General features: G+C 37.2%; 1 protein-coding gene across 9 annotated transcripts in view; it reads left to right on the forward strand.

The window, feature by feature from the left end:
• EIF4G3 (eukaryotic translation initiation factor 4 gamma 3) overlaps positions 1-18,509 on the forward strand; it is a 311,829-nt gene that overhangs the window by 229,180 nt on the left and 64,140 nt on the right. For 6 of the 9 annotated variants that reach the window (XM_047082664.1, XM_047082666.1, XM_047082667.1 and 3 more), the window contains 5 exons: positions 3,669-3,802; positions 5,614-5,733; positions 6,120-6,230; positions 11,979-12,149; positions 17,978-18,175. In XM_047082664.1, coding sequence (XP_046938620.1) covers positions 3,669-3,802; positions 5,614-5,733; positions 6,120-6,230; positions 11,979-12,149; positions 17,978-18,175 — 734 coding nt within the window. Of the gene's footprint in view, positions 1-3,668; positions 3,803-5,613; positions 5,734-6,119; positions 6,231-11,978; positions 12,150-17,977; positions 18,217-18,509 lie in introns of all 9 variants that reach the window. The other 3 variants (XM_047082668.1, XM_047082669.1, XM_047082673.1) reach the window with 2 other exon arrangements.

An 18,509-nucleotide genomic window follows, 5' to 3' on the forward strand; every position in this document is an offset into this window, starting at 1 on the left:
AAAACAAAACCTCTATCCCAGTATACGTGAACTGCGGTTGACTTTGAGATTAATAGAGAGATTTGCATGGATATGTGGGGAAGGGTGGTTCATTTGATAGAAAGTTTGGGATGAGTGCAGTTTTTCTTAGCCAGCCAAATCTGAGTGATTTCTGTGCGAGGTAGGGTTGGATTGTAAAATGTCAGACCTCAAAAATAATCCATAGACAGTGTTTGTCAAACTGCTGTTTTTAACCCTTTTAATAGGTTGTGAAATTAGTGAGATACAACCAGCATTTGTTAAAATAGACAACAGAGGCGCACCTTGGTGGCTCACTCAGTTGAGTGTCCAACTTTGGCTCGGGTCATGATCTCATAGTTCATGGGTCTGGGACCCACATCAGGCTCTGCACTGACAGTGTGAAGCTTGCTTGGGCTTCTCTCTATCTCTCCTCTCTCTCTGCCCTTCCCCCCATTCGTGCTTTCTCTCTCAAAATAAATAAACTTACAAAAATTTTTAAAATAAAATGGAGAACAGTAAAAAAATGTCAGTGCATTACTGGAGTAAGGGTAGACCGTGTTTTAAGAAACTTTTGTATCTTTTATATATGTATTTGTTCTGGGTCATAAAGTCGTTATATTTCTTATTGTGAGTTGTAGTCAAAAATGTTTGAAAGTCACTGATTATTGATACCACCTTAATATACTGGTCTTTTCACTACCAGTAAACTGCTGCTAATGGGTTTTATGAAATTGTAAGGCCATGCTATAGTAAGTTTTTTTTTTAACTTTAAGGATTCAACGTACTGAAATTACTTCTAAAAATCTAGGCTTGTATCATATCACGAAGTACTTGTGGCTACCAACAGTCCTTCAGGAGATTGAGACGCTTATCACGTTTAGGACCATGTCAGCTATATCTCTGGGAGTCGGGGGGGAGTGTATTTTTAGTAACCTCTATGCCCAGTGTGGGACTCAAACTCCCTCCCCCAAGATTGGAAGTCACATGCTCTACGAACTGAGCCAGCCAGGCACCCCCTGTCAGTTATATTCTTATCCTTCTATTTGGCAAGGAATAAGTGCACAACTGTAGACCCCAACTGTATTGAAACACTAAACTGCCTTTTGCCTCTGTAACATACACTAGCAATAACTAGAAAAAGGGCAGTTTAAAATTTAGGTCTCAGGGGCCCCTGTGTGGCTTGGTCAGTTAAGCATCTGACTTTGTCTCAGGTTATGATCTTGCAGTTTGTGGGTTTGAGCCCCGCATCAGGCTCTGTGCTGACAGCTCAGAGCCTGGAGCCTGCTTTGGATTCTGTGTTCCCCTCTCTCTCCTCCTCTCTCCCATTCATGCTCTGTCTCTCTCTCAAAAATAAATAAACATTGAAAAAAATTTTTAAATAAAAATAAAATTTAGATCCCAATAAACTGTCTGCCTTTTAATGAATACAATAAGGTAATGAGGATTTGGTTGAAAATATCTGCAGTGTTCTCACAGGCCATCATGAGTCTATCACCTACACCTTAAAAACCACTAATATAAAGTAGTATTATCATGAAGTGATCTGGGGCATGGGTTTGATGAAAGTTTTGTTAATTAAGAGAAAAATGCTGTGACTTGCTTTTATGATCCAACAAAAATTTCAAGAAATTCTCCAACTTTATATAATGAAATTAGGATTATGAGAAATGATAGCTGTAACAATAGTCATAGTAACAAAGTAACGCTATGGCAAAAAACTAATTTAAAATTAATATTGAACGTATTAACTCTGAGGAGTGCCTGACTGGCTCGGTCAAGAGAGCATGCGACTCTTGATCTCGGTGTCATGAGTTCAATCCCCACGTTGAATGTAGAGATTACTTCAATAAATGCAACTTATAAAAAGTCAAGAGTGTGTCAGGATTTTTGAAGAATATGTGCCTTCCCAGTTTTGTCTCAGCAAGCAAGTACATTATTTTCTTCACAGTAAACTGTAGTCAGTAGTGCTAAGGAGTTATTATCCAAAATACATAAAGAACTCATACAACTCCACAAAACAAACCCCAAATAATCCAAGTTCAAAAATGGGCAGAGGACTTGAATAGACACATGAGAAGATGCTCAACATCACTAATTACCAGGGAACTACAAATCAAAACCACGATGAGATACCACCTCACACCAGTCAGAATGACTAGTATCAAAAGCAAGAAATAAATAACAGTGTTGGTGAGGTTATGAAGAGGGAACCCCCGTGCACTACTGGTGGGAATAAAACCATTGCCATTGTAGCTACTATAGAAAACAGTATGGGCGTTTCTCAAAAAATTAAAAGTAGAAATACCATATGAGTTAGTAATTCTTTTTTTTTTTTTTTAATTTTTTTTTTCAACGTTTATTTATTTTGGGGACAGAGAGAGACAGAGCATGAACGGGGGAGGGGCAGAGAGAGAGGGAGACACAGAATCGGAAACAGGCTCCAGGCTCTGAGCCATCAGCCCAGAGCCCGACGCGGGGCTCGAACTCCCAGACCGCGAGATCGTGACCTGGCTGAAGTCGGACGCTTAACCGACTGTGCCACCCAGGCGCCCCGAGTTAGTAATTCTACTTTTGGGTATTTACCCAAGGAGAACAGAAATAGAAATTCAAAAAGATATATGCACCCTCATGTTTATTGCAGCATTGTTTACAATAGCCAAGATATGTAAACAACCTGTGTGTCCACTGATAAAGGAATGGATAACAAAGATGTGTGTATACACATGAGTATGTGCATGCATGCGTGTATACACACACTGTGAAGTATTACTCAACTGTAAAAAAAAGAATGAAATCTTGCCATTTGCAACAACATGGATGGACCTGGAGGGTATTTTGCGTAGTGAAATAAGTCAGACAGAAAAAGACAAATACCATACGATTTCACTTCATATGTGGAATCTAAAAAACAAACAGAAAAACAGAAATAGACTGATAAATACAGAGAACAACCTGTGATTGCCAGAGGGGAGGTTGATGAGGGGTTGGCAAGATTGGTGAACAGATTAAGAAGGTCAGACTCCCAGTTACAAAATGGATAAGTCACAGGGATGAAAAGTACAGCACAGGGAATATAGTCAATAAGATTACATTAACTTCATATGGTGACAAGATGCTTAACTACACTTAACTGTGGTGAGCCTTTATTAATGTATAGAATTGTCGAGCCACTGTCTTGTGTACCTGAGATGAATACAATATTGTAAGTCAACTATACTTCCAAAATAGAATAAACCATTGTCTGGGGGAAAAAATGTATTTAACTGCTTAGCCGTTTCAGAATCTTAAATAAGTTATTTGTGTTTGTTTTGTGTCCTTTTGCCTTTTCCCCCCAAAATATTTCCAAGTGAACAACCAAAGAATCCTTTTATATGAAACCAAAGAGTATTATTAGATTCCTTATTTCTGAGATACTGAAGGGCTTGGTAGTTTATATTAAGTGGTTTCTGTAATAATGTCAGTTTACTATCCAAAGGTATCTAGAAGGGATAAAGGAACAAATGGCAGTTTGAAATTTTTACATGACATTTTCTGAGTGTAGCTCAGTGTTTGCTTTGTGTTTCTGTCTGTGACAAAGTAAAGTCAGTACTGTAATCTAATTTGTACTCTTACTGGTTACATATATAATGACCCTATAGACACTTGTCTGCCTACATCCCTTTTTCTAGATTCCTGGAAGCCTGCTGATACTGAGGGCAAGAAGCAGTATGACAGGGAGTTTTTGCTGGACTTTCAGTTCATGCCAGCCTGTATACAGAAACCAGAGGGCCTGCCTCCCATCAGTGATGTGGTTCTGGACAAAGTAAGCAACATACTCAGAGAAAGCTATGTCTTTCTGGTGGGAACTGGTTTTATCAGTACAAATATATGAAGTATGAGCAATTTTTAGGAATTATTAGACTAAATGTATTTGAATTCTAATATATGTTCATGTATTATAGTTTTCCTACATAATGCTGTTGGATTTGAGGTTTACTATAGATTGCTGTAACCTTGGGGTTTGGCCCATATTTGAGTGGTGAAATTTTAAAATTGATTAATTGTCTGCTTATTCCAGTTGTTGCCTAGTGATATGGTGAAAAACGTTTGTCTGTTGGGCTACTATGGCTAAAGTGATATGGAGCTCTTTCTTCACTATTCTAAAATTTCAGTATAGAATTAGAATGGCATTGAGGACAGGTCAGATTGTATCTCAGAATTTCCCTAATACATACTTACAGTGATTCATCTTCACTTTTAGCAAATATATAGGCACCCTTTCTTTTAACATCTGATCCTAATGGTGCATACAGAAAATTAGTACAGTGTTTATTTTGTCTTTATTAAATTAAAAAGAGTAGAGTCAGATGCGTATCTGCCCAAGTAACTATACACACACGCGCGCGCGCGCGTGTGTGTGTGTGTATATATATATATATATAAATGATGAACCAGTGCTGGTGACCAAGCTTAAAATACTTTTGTTTTGGGGCGCCTGGGTGGCTCAGTCGGTTGAGCGTCCGACTTCGGCTCAGGTCATGATCTCACAGTCTGTGGGTTCGAGCCCCGCATCAGGCTCTGTGCTGACCGCTTGCTCAGAGCCTGGAGCCTGCTTCAGATTCTGTGTGTCCTCTCTCTGCCCCTCCCCCACTCACACTTTGTCTCACTCTGTTTCTCAAAAATAAATAAATGTAAAAAAAATTTTTTTTTAATAAAATATAAAAAAAAAATACTTTTGTTTTAAAAAGAAACTATTAATCTTTAGTGACGTGTAGATGGTAACTATCTTACAGAAAGAGATCTACCTCTTTTTGAGATTCCCAGCAGCTGCTTATCCAGACCATATTTGTATTAGTTTCCTCTTTTAAAGCAATAGGTTTTCTTATTTCTCTTGGTATCTAAATCTCTCTTAGGTACTTATTTGGTAGTGCTCATTTGAGACTACTTTACAAGGGGAGGTTTTATATACACTTAAATTAGATTGTCCTCTAGGAAATAACTCTTCTTGTCTTCTTAATAGTTTTCTGACTGCATCCATTTATTAGTTGACTTCTCCCTGAGCTACTTAGCTTTTTTAGTCTGTAGTCACATTATATGTCTATACCTCCAATTAATAAGGCAAACCAAGTGAGATTTTAAATGGTGATCACACATGAAAAATATCTCCTTTAGAGACTTACTGTCACTCAAAATACATACTTTACTAACTGTAAGGCAACAGCAACAAAATCAAAATGAGCTATGGCAGGATTCCTCTAGATAAGTTGCTATGATGTCCTGGTGAATATCCTGGAAAAAAATCCCCAAATTTGCTCCTAGTTCATTGGTTCTCATAGCTCTTCTTGTGCCATTCTGCTGGTCCTGAGTGTCTGGTAAGCCAGTCTACTGATTGTGTTTAGCCTCCCCTCAGGAATTTTTAGGCGTAATCAGTCCCAGGGCACCAGAAAGCGATTGCTGACCTAAGGGCTCTAAGGCTAGTCTGGAGGAGGGACCATGGTTCACATAGGACTTCGCTCGTTCAGAAAGCCAGTGCTTATCATTTTAGCTGATCCATCTTTTCTGTCTAGGTTTTTGCCTTTTTGGCACTGAACGCTTTGGAACTTGTGTTAAGCTTTCCTTTGCTTCTTCATGCAGATCAACCAACCCAAATTGCCAATGCGAACTCTGGATCCTCGGATTTTGCCTCGAGGACCAGATTTTACTCCAGCCTTTGCAGATTTTGGAAGGCAAACCCCTGGTGGAAGAGGTGTACCTGTAAGTGCAAGTTTCCTACAACCCAATTAGTTACAAACTGTCATAGACTTCATGACATCTTGTCTCACAGCAAGAGAACGGCTTTTTTTCATTGATTCTTCTAACCAAGAAGAAGTGGAAGAGGTGAAGACTCTCCTTTTTTTCCATACTAACATTAAAGCAAATAAAGAATACATTTGAGTCATTTTTACTTGAGAGAAGTTGGTCTGCATTAATTTGGTCTCGATTTTTTTTTCATATGTTTTTCCATTGAAATGAACTGCAGATGGATTAAAAATAGAGCCAAACTTAAATAGGATTTCTGGTTTGTTTTGAGGTGCCCTGATACAGTTGAGATCTCTGATGACATTCAGCTAATGGTCATCTCTTTGTCTTTGTTTCTACAGATTTGCAAAGTGCAGAGCAGGCATGGATCGCCAATTCTGGAACAGAGCAAAGCCCCAGCTTGCGCTCCACTGGCAATGTCGCACCCACCCCTGAAGAGCCTGCCTCTTGGGGTGCGCTGAATCTTTTTTTTTTTCTTTTTTTTTTTTTTTTTAACAAGAGTCTCTGGTGTTACGATATTTTCTGTTTTGTTCTTCTCACTTACTGTAGGTTGTGAAGTCAAAATATGAACAAATGACACGTACAAAAGAGTGCAGTATTCATAAACTGCAGGTTGCCTTTACACCCCCAGTAGCAGGCTCTTCAGCGGTAGAAGTGACATCACCAGTGGAGTTATGCTGGGGCACTGCCCTGTGCAGGATGCGGCAGGCTGTGCCTACTCCATGCTTTGTAGACTTGCAGAAAGCATGGGGGAAAGTTGCCGATGATGTGAATACCTTTTTTTCCCCCACGTTGGAATGGTATTGAGAGCGCTTAATTGAAACTTGGGGAGGAGCTGGGGGTTTGATATACATTCGCAGATCACCTTGTTAAGACAACTTTATTTTATGTTTGTAAAAATATTTTTATTTAAGGTGACACTTTTTATTTCCCCATCACCTTTTTATTTCTGGAATGGCAACTTTTGAAACCTGCTTCGAAATAAGACTGTATCATCAGAAACTAATGCCACTTGGTAGAGATTTGAATTATTTGTTGTTTGCCTGCAGCCAGGCACTAACTGAAAATACCTCAGTGCCTACAATGTGTTGGAGGCTTTGCAAAACCTACAGAAAATATCCGTAATTTGAAGCATATTATTTAGTGAGCATCAACATCTTAAAGGTATCTCTGTGTGTGATATTCTGTTCTCACACAGGATTGAAACTGAATCTTTATTTTCTGTAAATACTAAATTAAAATTTTTTTCTAAAGAGTGAAAGTCTTTCACCAGAAAGTCGTAGAAAGCAGCTTTCTAGAAACCATTTGATGCTTTATTTTTCAGCATTTCCCTTTTTGGTGATTTAAAGTTGTGTTTCTGTTAGCGTTTATTTGTGTTTTAGTTTCGGTTTTGATTTATATCTTTGTTTTGCCACACATTGGAAATAACGTTGATGCTGTTTTGATTTCTCTCTGGTTAACAGCATCTGTCCTTATCATATTGCTCTGTGTTGTTCGTATGTCCTTCACAGAAGGTATGATTTGTTGCGTCTCCTCTTGCAGCGTGTGCTGTCTGTCCCTTTTTATCACCAGCTCACTCTAGAATTAGGTATAGCTAAAAGGAAATACTGTGAATTTAGAATAAGCTCCATTTCTTTTAAAACACTGAAATTAGAAAATGAATTTTGAAACTATCACAATGTATGTTTGCCCACTAATCTACATGCTTACTTGTATCATATAAATGAGTTATTTGGTGCATTCAAAGTAATGTGATTGGAAATGAGCCATTATCAAGAATTTGTAATGTCTCCAAAAAAGTCAGTTTTAGTTATTTCACTTTCTTTAAATAGCTCTGTCATGTGCCACAAGCTAATTTTTAAGCAAAATTGAGACTTATCAGAGTAATACTGATATGTTAAGCCTTAATGCAAGTAATTACTTTTCCAGCATCTCCCATAGCTAACAAACATTCTTTGCTTAATTTGTGCTGCTTCCCTTGGTATGTTGTTGTAGATTCAGATGGGAGTTTCATAGGATGTAGATGTCTGACATATAAAGGAACAGTTAATGATGCTGTTTGGGAAAAAGCAGCAGCCCTGCTCTTCATAGTTTTTGGTTCGGAACTTCCTCTAATCATTTTTCCCAGCTTCCCAATTGACTTATAAATGATTACCACCCAAAGATCTTGCGATCGACTAGGTATGGTTCATGGTGTGGCTTAAGTAACTATGACTCCTAGTATGAACTTTCCTGCAAAAGAGGTGTTATAAAATATGTTGAATGCATAGCAATTGTTTTAACATGTCATATGCAGTTACATAAAATCTTCCAACATAAAGGTCTTTTTATGGATAGTAACGTACATATCCATTAGAAGCACTCAGGCAGTATCCTCTCTGTAGTTTTTTAAAAGTCAGATTACTTAGGGGCACGTGGATGGCTCAGACGAAGTTGAGCATCTGACTTACACTCAGGTCTTGATCTCACAATTTGAGAGTACGAGCCCTACATCAGGCTCGTTGCTGTCAGCCTGTCAGTGCAGAGCCTGCTTCATATCCTCTGTCCCCCTTCCCCCCCCCACCCCTCTTCTGCCCATTCCCTTTCTCTCAAAAAATAAATAAAACATTAAAATAAATAAATAAAAGTCGAATTACTTAGGAATTGTGATGCTAATTTTAATAGTAATCTGGGTAGACATCACAGAAAGTGCCCCAAAGGAAATGTATTGAGAGAGAGGCAGTGGGCGTAGACTAGTAATTTCACATTTATTTAGCTGAGCTATTATAAAAATCCTAGGGGTAAAGAGGTTTTCTGAGTTTATATCATCCTTCTGTCCTTAAAGGAACACTTGCTTATCTTTCTTCAAAACTTGGTAGGATAAATATTGGTCCTGTTTTCCTTGATTAATCCAGGTAAGCAGAGGAGTTTGAGATTAACAGTCTCCGAAGGAGATAAGAGCGATGTGTACTAAATTCTAAAGCAGAGATGGGTATGACTTCTTATTTAATACATTTAAGAGAAATATATGATAGTCAGTAAAAAAGTTTAAACTTAAATTCGTTAGAAAAAAAAATCTGCAGCTTACTAGTTTATCAACACCAAATTTTGATGCTTCATTTGAGTTGTGCTATTTTTGGACCCTGAGCCCTGAACACATTGTACCTTAAAATTCCTCTTTCAACCTGGAAGTTCCTCTTCCAATCAGGATTGTTTCTTTTAACAGGCTTCGTTTTTTGTTAAATATTTCCTCCTTAGCTCATAATACAGGATCCTGGGTTTTGTTTGTGTTTAGTAAATAAATCATTCATTATATATGGCACATTTTCTGAAGGATGCGATACATTTCACAATTGTATTGTTTTCCACACACATGCAAAGGACATGAAGTATTTAAGGGTAATTATACCATTACAGATACCACTTTTTAAAAAGTTCTTTTTGGGGCGCCTGGGTGGCGCAGTCGGTTAAGCGTCCGACTTCAGCCAGGTCACGATCTCGCGGTCCGTGAGTTCGAGCCCCGCGTCGGGCTCTGGGCTGATGGCTCGGAGCCTGGAGCCTGTTTCCGATTCTGTGTCTCCCTCTCTCTCTGCCCCTCCCCCGTTCATGCTCTGTCTCTCTCTGTCCCAAAAATAAATAAAAACGTTGAAAAATAAATAAATAAATAAATAAATAAATAGTTCTTTTTTTTTTTTTTTTGATGATCACTTACCTGTTTGTTTGTTTTTTAATGTTTATTAATTTTTGAGAGAGAAGAGTAGGGGAGGGGCAGAGAGAGAAAGGGGCAGAGGAGCTGAAGTGGACTCTGTGCTGACACCACAGAGCCCGATGTGGGGCTTGAACCCATGAGCTGTGAGATAATGACCTGAGTAGAAGTTGGACACCCAACCGACTGATTGAGCCACCCAGGTGCCCCACCTTACCTAGTTTTTAAGGTCCTTTTATATCCCGTATGTCTCTGATCCTCATAATAACTTTGTAGGTAGGACCAGCATTTAATATATGAGAAAACCTAAGTTCAACAATGTTAAGTGACTGGCTCACAGTAACTTTGCTTATAATTAGCAGAATTGAACTCAGAAGTCCACAGTTCTTTTGTCTTCTAATCTGCCTCTCTTTTCTGCTATACCATAGTCCTTCCAGGTAGTGTAAACATGAGTACATTAGAGAATAATTTATCAAGTGTGTTAAGCATTTATAAGTATAATAAATCCGTTGGGGACTCAATATACTTGGATAAATATTTGTGAACAGTATGTGTCTTAGTTATAGCCAGTGAGCCAAATAATAATTTTTAAGGTTGCCTTGGGAGCTTGCACATAGGTGATAAACCAACTCTTTATCTGGGACTAACAGCTCATGTTACCTTTTCAAAACGTTTTTTCCTTTCAAACGTTGTTATCTATTTAGTAATGTTTCTCACATCTTTATATTTTCTGCAGCTTGCTTGAAATCTATACATACTTAGACCTGGTAAAGGCACCTGGCATAAGTCATATTTACTTTGTAGATTCAGATTTCATGGCATATTCATTGATGTTTCCAGTACTTTCTGGAAATGGAAATTTCCTACTTCATTCAAACATAATTAAAATTATATCCCAAATTATGCTTACTATGGCTCTTACCTGATTTTGACATAATTACCTTTCATTACACCCATTAGTCTTTGTTCTTAACAAATTCTTACATGCACATGCATGGATTAATTTGAATGTCTTGTGATAGAATTGTTTATATGAACTTATTCAAGTATTGAAAAAGATTTAACTCCTGTAAGTGAACACTAGACTATAACCTGAATTATAAAAATCAGATAATCGGTGTACTGCATTCTCTTATCAGAATTGTTTTGTCTGGGCTGCTATATCAATGTTTCAGTTACAAATAAGTATTTTTATAGTAGTACTGTCCAATTTAGCCGCCATTCCCTGTTAGTACTTTTCCAGCTTGGTCCTCTTCAGTTCTTTTTTACTTATACTGTGTGTGGTACCTCTGCATTTATCTGACCTCAGGTTTTTTAATGTTTGCTAAGTATTCTGAGATTGTGTCTTTTATGCTGAGTGCTTAGCTAGATGTATTTGACAAAATCGGTTTGTATTGCCCAGAAATTCTGTCTTTTGATCCTGATACATCCTTGATACTACTATTCCTAATTAGGGCGAATGGTGAAGTATAATTATTGTTGAAAGGCTTTCAGGCTTATGAGCTTAGGCCTAACTAAGACCATGTATCTCTTAGAACCTGTTTTTTGTTTTTGTTTTCAGTATATATAAAGCATGAAATTTAAGTTTCTGCTTCCTTCTCTGAAGCTTTATATACATTCAAAAGGGCAGTATTGAGGCACTAAAAGAGATATAATTCTGATCTCTAGGTCTTGTGTGAAGTTTTTTTTTTTCTTCCCTCTTGAAGTCTAATTACAGTATTTAGTCAGCATTTAGAAAATGGTATATCAAAGAAAGTAAAGGCTGTCAGTATGCAACAGATCTGGGAGTAGCAGAACTTAGTATCAACCCAAGTGTTTAATCTTAAAAACTTATTTCCTTGCATTTAAGATCACAAGTATTATGGATATTTTAATACACCACGTGTAACTTTTCCTCCATTATCTCTTGCAGTAACCGTTCGTAATTTGACGACCATTACAACATACCAGCAAATGGTTTTTAACAGAATGAGTACAGTGGGTGGGACTCTAGCAGGAACTTAGAGAGATCCATTAAAATCTGTAGTAAGGCTGGGTGTCTACACTACAGAGAATTTTTGTGATAAAAGTGCATTTTTGTTTCATGCTGCAAGTTTAGAAACCTAGTTTTTGAAGTAGATTTGTAACTGTGATGATTACTGCCTATGAATTTTTATGATTATTCAAGTCAGCAGTCCAAGTCCCACAACAAGTAAAAAATAAAGCTTCAGTTTAAGGGTAGTCTTTTTTGTTAGAAACAATAGCAGTATCAGACATAATTTTTCATCACTTTATTTTCAGAATTAAAAACGGTAGTAGTGGAGAACATTACATTGATGGTATTCTAAGGTTGTCCTCTCACATCCGCGCCCCCCCCCCCCCCCGCAAAAGATCACATCTAAAGTGAGTGCTTAATACCCATCTTTACATCTAGGAAGTGCTTGGTGTGATCATCAGGCTTGACTTGAACAGCACAGAAGAGGCAGTAAATTTTAAGTACTCTCTGTAGATACAATAAAGCATATTCTTGTCCTAGTTGTTGAACGTTGGACCGCGGAGATCTCAACCTGGCCAGAGAAGAGAGCCCAGGAAGATCATTACAGTCTCTGTGAAAGAAGATGTGCACCTGAAAAAGGCAGAGAATGCCTGGAAGCCCAGCCAAAAACGAGACAGCCAAGCTGAGGATCCTGAAAACATTAAAACCCAGGTGAGATTAGAAGTACATTCTAACATTATTTTGGAATTATAATGCTGTTGTTTTAATTTGCTTTAACTTGTCATTTTGTCCTATTAGTATATGTAGAGATTTTTAAGACTTTAATTTTTTTGCTTTTAAAAGCATTATCGTAAAAGGTCTAGCATAATGGGTGCCAGATATCTCTTGTGTTTGTTTTTCAGGACACTCTATGTCTAGAGGGTTATGTGTCCTAGACTTCAGTCATTCAGGCTTAGATTAATGTTTACTTTTCTTAAAAATGTGTTTTTAGGTTCTCAGTGAGTACCCTATGCTAGTCTAGTTAGCATATTGCTTTATATCTCCTTGTCAGGCTTTCGTTTCTAATAAGTTAGAATTGAGAAACCAATCATGTTTTAGTCTTTTGGAATAAAATTGAATTCTTTGCATCTTTCTATGCATACCTTCCTGCAGAACTCCTTACGGTAAATTGAATGAATTCCTTTAATCCAAACAAAATTATTTTTTTTGTCAAATTATGTCATCTTGATTCATCATTTGCTATACATACAATGCCATTTCCTATCTTTAAGTTAGCTCTGTTATCTTTTTTGGATGTTTTTGCTTCTAGGCACCAAGACTAGAGTCTCCTCTTGAATTTTGCACCTGTCAGAGCCAGGCATCACAGGTCATATGCTGACTTTTCAGTGTCTCATTCCTTAAATATCTTTCCTCTCAACATGAATAGTTTAATATAGCAATCAAAGCTTTAGCTCTGGAGACAGATGCAAGTTCTATTAGGCAGGTTTTTAATCTCAACTGTAAAATGAAGATACTAATATTACCTACCTCATTGGACTATTGTAACAATTAAATAAAGTATTATAAAGCAGTTGGCATGCTCCCTAGAGCCCACTTGGGTACTCAGTAGGATGTTCCTGGGTCAGAGTGTGCCTTATAAATCTTGATTTTGATTCAACACCAGCGCAGAACCACACACATAGTATTTACTCAGTATACCTGTTAAATGAATAAACTAACCGATGGCAGTTGGTTCATATGAAGTCAAGACCAAGATGAACTTATTCATCACAAAGCCATGCTCTCGAACCTTAATTGGCTACTTGCCTTTGTTCATCTTTTTACAGATTGCCCCAGATATTTGTCCGTAAGCACGCCCTTCTCCAAATTCACTAAAATCAAGTACCTAATCTTTCCTGAATTTCTTTTCAGTGTATCTCAGCTTTGAAAAAAAAAACCTTCTGCATCTCTCCTTCCAATCCCTGTGAGAAGTGCTTAATGATAACATGCCTAAATAGCTTGCAAAGAATTAGAATTCCTGCTGAATCTTTATCGTTAATAATGAAGATGAGGTCTTGTTTTAGTAGTTAAGGCACTAATACAAGTACCTTACTTCATTCGATTCTTGTAGCAGCTACCAAGGAGGCAATTGACTGTCCTTCTTTTATGTATGAGAACACTGAAGTTTTGAGAAGTTAAATTACCCAGAGTTCTCCCTATTGTTGGTTATTTCAGAAACATAATAATAATATTGCATTGATGTATCATTCATTAATTGGCTAAGTTTTCCTTAGTGACTAAAGCAAATCTAGTGAAGAATTAATAGACTTCTTTTTTAGGACGGGTACAGTTCTCTTGTTCTTGAGAATTTTTCTTCTAAGTCCCGGAGCATCTGTGTTCCATTCCCTCTCCTTTTTCTCTGCTGCATAGGTGCACATCACGTTCACCTGTGCTCCTAATTCTGTGCCTTTCCTTTTTTATCGAAACAGTGGTTTTGTTGTCACCTCCACTTCCAGAAAACTCTTTCACTTGGACTTCATTCCTGCCACTGTATTCTAATAACGCGAGGAATAATACCAATGGCCTTATTTTTCCTAGATCGTAATATTTCATCTTTTCCATGAGGGGGTTCTCATGACACGTCTAGACTCCTACCACACGTACTGGTTCCTCAGGTGGTTCCTGAGGTTACTGCTCCTGTCTCTCTTCTCTTGCTACAACATTCCTGCCACTTCTGCCTGACTCCTCTACCTGAGGAACTGATTTTGAGCTCTCCACCCTAGCTTTTAAACTGTCTTTAAAGACCTCATTTTCAAATAAATAAATAAATGCCTCCTTTTGTCTTACAACTTGCACACTAGTCCTCTGGTCTTTCCTTGTTTTTCTCTAGTCCCCAAAGAGAAAACCCTCACACATAACTCCTTCCTTTTCCCTTTCTAAAATGACTTCTTCCCTTTCTTTTCATTTGGGTAGTTGTTTTTTTTTTTTTGTTTTTTTTTGTTTTTTTTTAATTTCAGTTTCTATTTAAGTACAGTTGACACACAGTCGCTCAGCTAGCTATTTTTGTTCCTCATAACCTGGCTCGATTCTCATTTGCTCCCTAACCATTGCCTCTGACCTCTCGTGTGTGTAGACTACTCCCTCCTGTGGCTCCTACTCCACCTCCTGTTTGCTCCATCACTTGCCTTGCAGTTACCTTGTCTCTGCAGCTAAAGTTCAGTAGTCTGGAAGGCAGTTAACTGTACCTGATTTATACACTGTATATATACAGTTTATACACTGTAATGACTTAACATTTGTATGTACTGCAAAATTGTATGATGACAGATGTTAACTGGACTAACTGTGGTGATCAGAGTTACAAATTCTTTTTTCTTGTAATGAAAACCTTTAAGAGCTACCTCTTACCAGCTTTCAAATATGTAGTATGGTATTAACTTCAGTCACCATGCTGTGCATTACATTAATAACTAACCTTCTTTAATCCTATTTTTTAGCTTAAATTATCATCTGAAATATGTGAAGATATTTGAAGGTTTTTTTTTTTTAATTTTAATTAACTTACTTAAACTCAAGTTAGTTAACATACAGTGTAGTATTGATTTCAGGAGTAGAACCCAGTGATTCATCACTTACATATGAAACCCGTGCTCTTTCCAACAAGTGCCTTCCTTAATGCCCATCACCCAGGTAGCCCATTCCCCCACCTACCTCTCCACCAAAACCCTCAGTTTGTTCTCTGTATTTAAGAGTCTCTTGTGGTTTGTCTCCCTCTCTGTTTTTGTCTTATTTTTCCTTCCCTTCCCCTGTATTCATATGTTTTGTTTCTTAAATTTCACATATGAGTGAAATCTTACAATGTCTTTCTCTGACTGACTGATGTCGCTTAGCATAATATACTGTAGTTCCGTCCACATTGTTGCAAATGGCAGGCATTCATTCTTTTTGATCAAGTAATATTCCAGGGTGTGTGCGCATATATAAATATATATATACACACACACACACACACACACACACACACACACACACTCACATGCACACACACACACACCACATCTTTATCCTTTCATCAGTTGATGGACATTTGGGCTCTTTCCATACTTTGGCTATTGTCAATACCTCTGCCATAAACGTTGGGGTGCATGTGCCCCTTTGAAATAGCACTCCGGTACCACCTAGTAGTGCAATTGCTGGGTCAGATCCTAGCAATGGGATCCATAAGTTGTGTGGTAGATACTGGTTTAACCTTATTAGAAAATGCCAAACTGTTTTCTAAGATGGTTATTGTAACAGTTTGCATTTCCACTGGCAAGGCATGAGAGTTTTAGTTTTTCATCAGCACTTGTTATTTTCTGCTTTATAAATTCTAGCCATTCTGATGGATGTGTGGTAGCATCTCCTTGTTTCAGTTTGCATTTCCAAATGAATAAAATATTGAATAAGCACATCTTTTTAGTGCTTATTTGCCATTCTTATATCTTCTTTGGTAAAATTTCTGTTCATATCTTTTGCCCTGTTTCAGTGGGTGGTGGTGTTTCTTATCATTGACTTTTGAGTGTTCTTCATATATTCTGGATACAAATCTTTTATAAAATATGTGGTTTGCAAGAATTTTCTCCCAGTCTGTTTTGTTGGTGCATTCTCTTGATAGTGTCTTGTAGAACCGAAGTTTTTAACTTTGATCATGTTGGAATGTATCAACTTTCGTATTCAGAGGTTGTACTTCTGCTGTCGTATCCTAAAAAATCTTTACATAACCCAAGAATACAAAATTTTTCTCCTTTGTTATTTTTTAGAAGTTTACGGTTTTATGTTTTACATTTTGGTCTGTGATCCAGTTTTAGTTAATTTTTGTGTTTCATGCAAGGTATGGATCTAGGTTCTTTTTTTTTTTTTTTTTTCTTCTTTTCCTTATGGATATCTAGTTGTTCCAGCACCATTGTTGAAAGGATTATCCTTTGTCCATTCAATTTTCTTTGCGCCTTTGTTGAAAATCAGTTATATGTGAATCCAGTTCTGGACTTAGATTCTATTCTACCAATCTGTGTGTCTGTCCTCTGACCGATACCACGCTCTGTGTAGTAAATTTTGAAATCAGGTTGTAGGAGTCCCCCAACTTTGTTATTGTTCAAAGTCATTTAGGCTGTTCTTTTTTTTTTTTTCTTTGACTTTTCAGAGTCAAATCAGCTTCTTGATTTCTACCAAAAACTACCCCAAAACTCTAGTAGGGTTTTTATTGTGATTATGTTAAATCTGTAGATCAGTTTAGAGAAAATGGACAACTTAACCATAATAGATCTTCTAATACATGAACATGACCCAGATCTCATTTTATTTAGGTCCTCCTTGATTTCTTTCATCAGTGATTCATGGTATTCATTATACAGCTTCTATGGATATTTTGTTAGATTCTTAACCACGTATTTCATGGTTTTTGGTGTTATGGTAAATAGTAGTCTTAAAATATGTAATTTCTAGTTGTTTGTTGCTAATATATACAAGTAAAATTGATATTTGTATGTTAACATGTATTCTGCAGTGTTGCTACACTTATTTATTAGTTCTAGTATCAATTTTTGTAGATTCCTTATGATTTTCTACAAAGATAATCATCTCCTTTATGAAGAGAGTCTTATTTCTTCATTTACGATCTATATGGGTTGTAGTTCTTTTTCTTTGCTTTAGGGTACTGACGAGGACCTCCAGTATGACTTTGAATAGGATGGTGAAAATGGACATTCTTGCCTGATTCCCATTCTTACAAGGAAAGCAGTCATTATTTCACCACGAAGTAGAGTTATAGGTGCTTTTTTCTAGTGGTGGAAGTTCTCTTATATTTCTACTTAGATGAGAGTTTAAAAAACTCCTGCCTAGTATTCTATGCCATAATTTAGATAGATTTCTATTTTAGCACATTAATGTGCTATAAAGAGTTACTGGAGGAAGTCATTATGGCTAAAGTCTTACGTACTTATCCTTAAGTATGAATAAATTTCTTAAAGTATAATTGTTGATTCAAAAAAATACATCACAGTTTTAGAGCTCTTAATACACATTGCCAAATTGCCCTGAGTGTACTCCCACCAGTGAATATGACTAATCCCTAGAATTCTCATCTGTTGTAAAAAGAAGTGGTATAATTGTTTGCTCTTTGTTAAAATGGATGGATTTAGAGGCGCCTGGGTGGCTTAGTTGGTTAAATGTCCAGCTTTGGCTCAGGTCATGATCTAATGGTTCATGAGTTCAAGTCCTGCATTGGGGTCTGTGCTGGCAGCTCTGGGCCTGGAGCCTGCTTCAGACTCTGTGTCCCCCTCTCTCTCTGCCCCTCCCCCACTCATTCTCTATCTCTGTCTCTGTCTCTCCCTCTGAAAAATAAATAAACGTTAAAATTAATAATTAAAATAAAATAGATGGGATTTAATTATTTCTTTGATTAGTTCACAGTCCTTGTTAATAATTTGGGGAGTTGAACTTATAAACAAAATACTAATCCTTATAGAAAGAATCATCCTGTCATAGTTACGATAACACTCTTTTCTTTTTTGTGGCCCTTCTAGGAACTTTTTAGAAAAGTTCGAAGTATCTTAAATAAATTGACACCACAGATGTTCAACCAACTGATGAAGCAAGTGTCAGGACTTACCGTTGACACAGAGGAGCGTCTGAAGGGAGTCATTGACCTGGTCTTTGAGAAGGCTATCGATGAGCCCAGTTTCTCTGTGGCTTACGCAAACATGTGTCGATGTCTAGTAACGGTAAGAAGAGAGGAAGGAGTAAAACCAGAAATCTCCAAGAGGTATATTCTCCCCTCACTACACATTCTTCCCAGAAGTGTTATTGGGGCAACGTAAAGGGGAGAATATATTTTTAGCACTTTTTAATATAATATTCTCAATGTATGAAAGGCATCTTGCTTTATTGAAATATATCGTCACCTCTGGAGGGGATATGGAGACTAGACTGAAATAGGCTTGATATGGTCCCATCCATTGTGAGCAATATTGAATAAGGTTTAAATTAGTAATGTGAAATTATTGTCATGAGCAACCTACTTTTCCAGGTGTGTTTGCTTATAGAAAGAAAGTGAAC

Source organism: Lynx rufus, unplaced genomic scaffold (genome assembly GCF_022079265.1).
Source record: "Lynx rufus isolate CCGP_SWC_20201006 ecotype Redwood Valley unplaced genomic scaffold, mLynRuf1.p SCAF_2, whole genome shotgun sequence".
Lineage (NCBI taxonomy): Eukaryota > Metazoa > Chordata > Mammalia > Carnivora > Felidae > Lynx > Lynx rufus.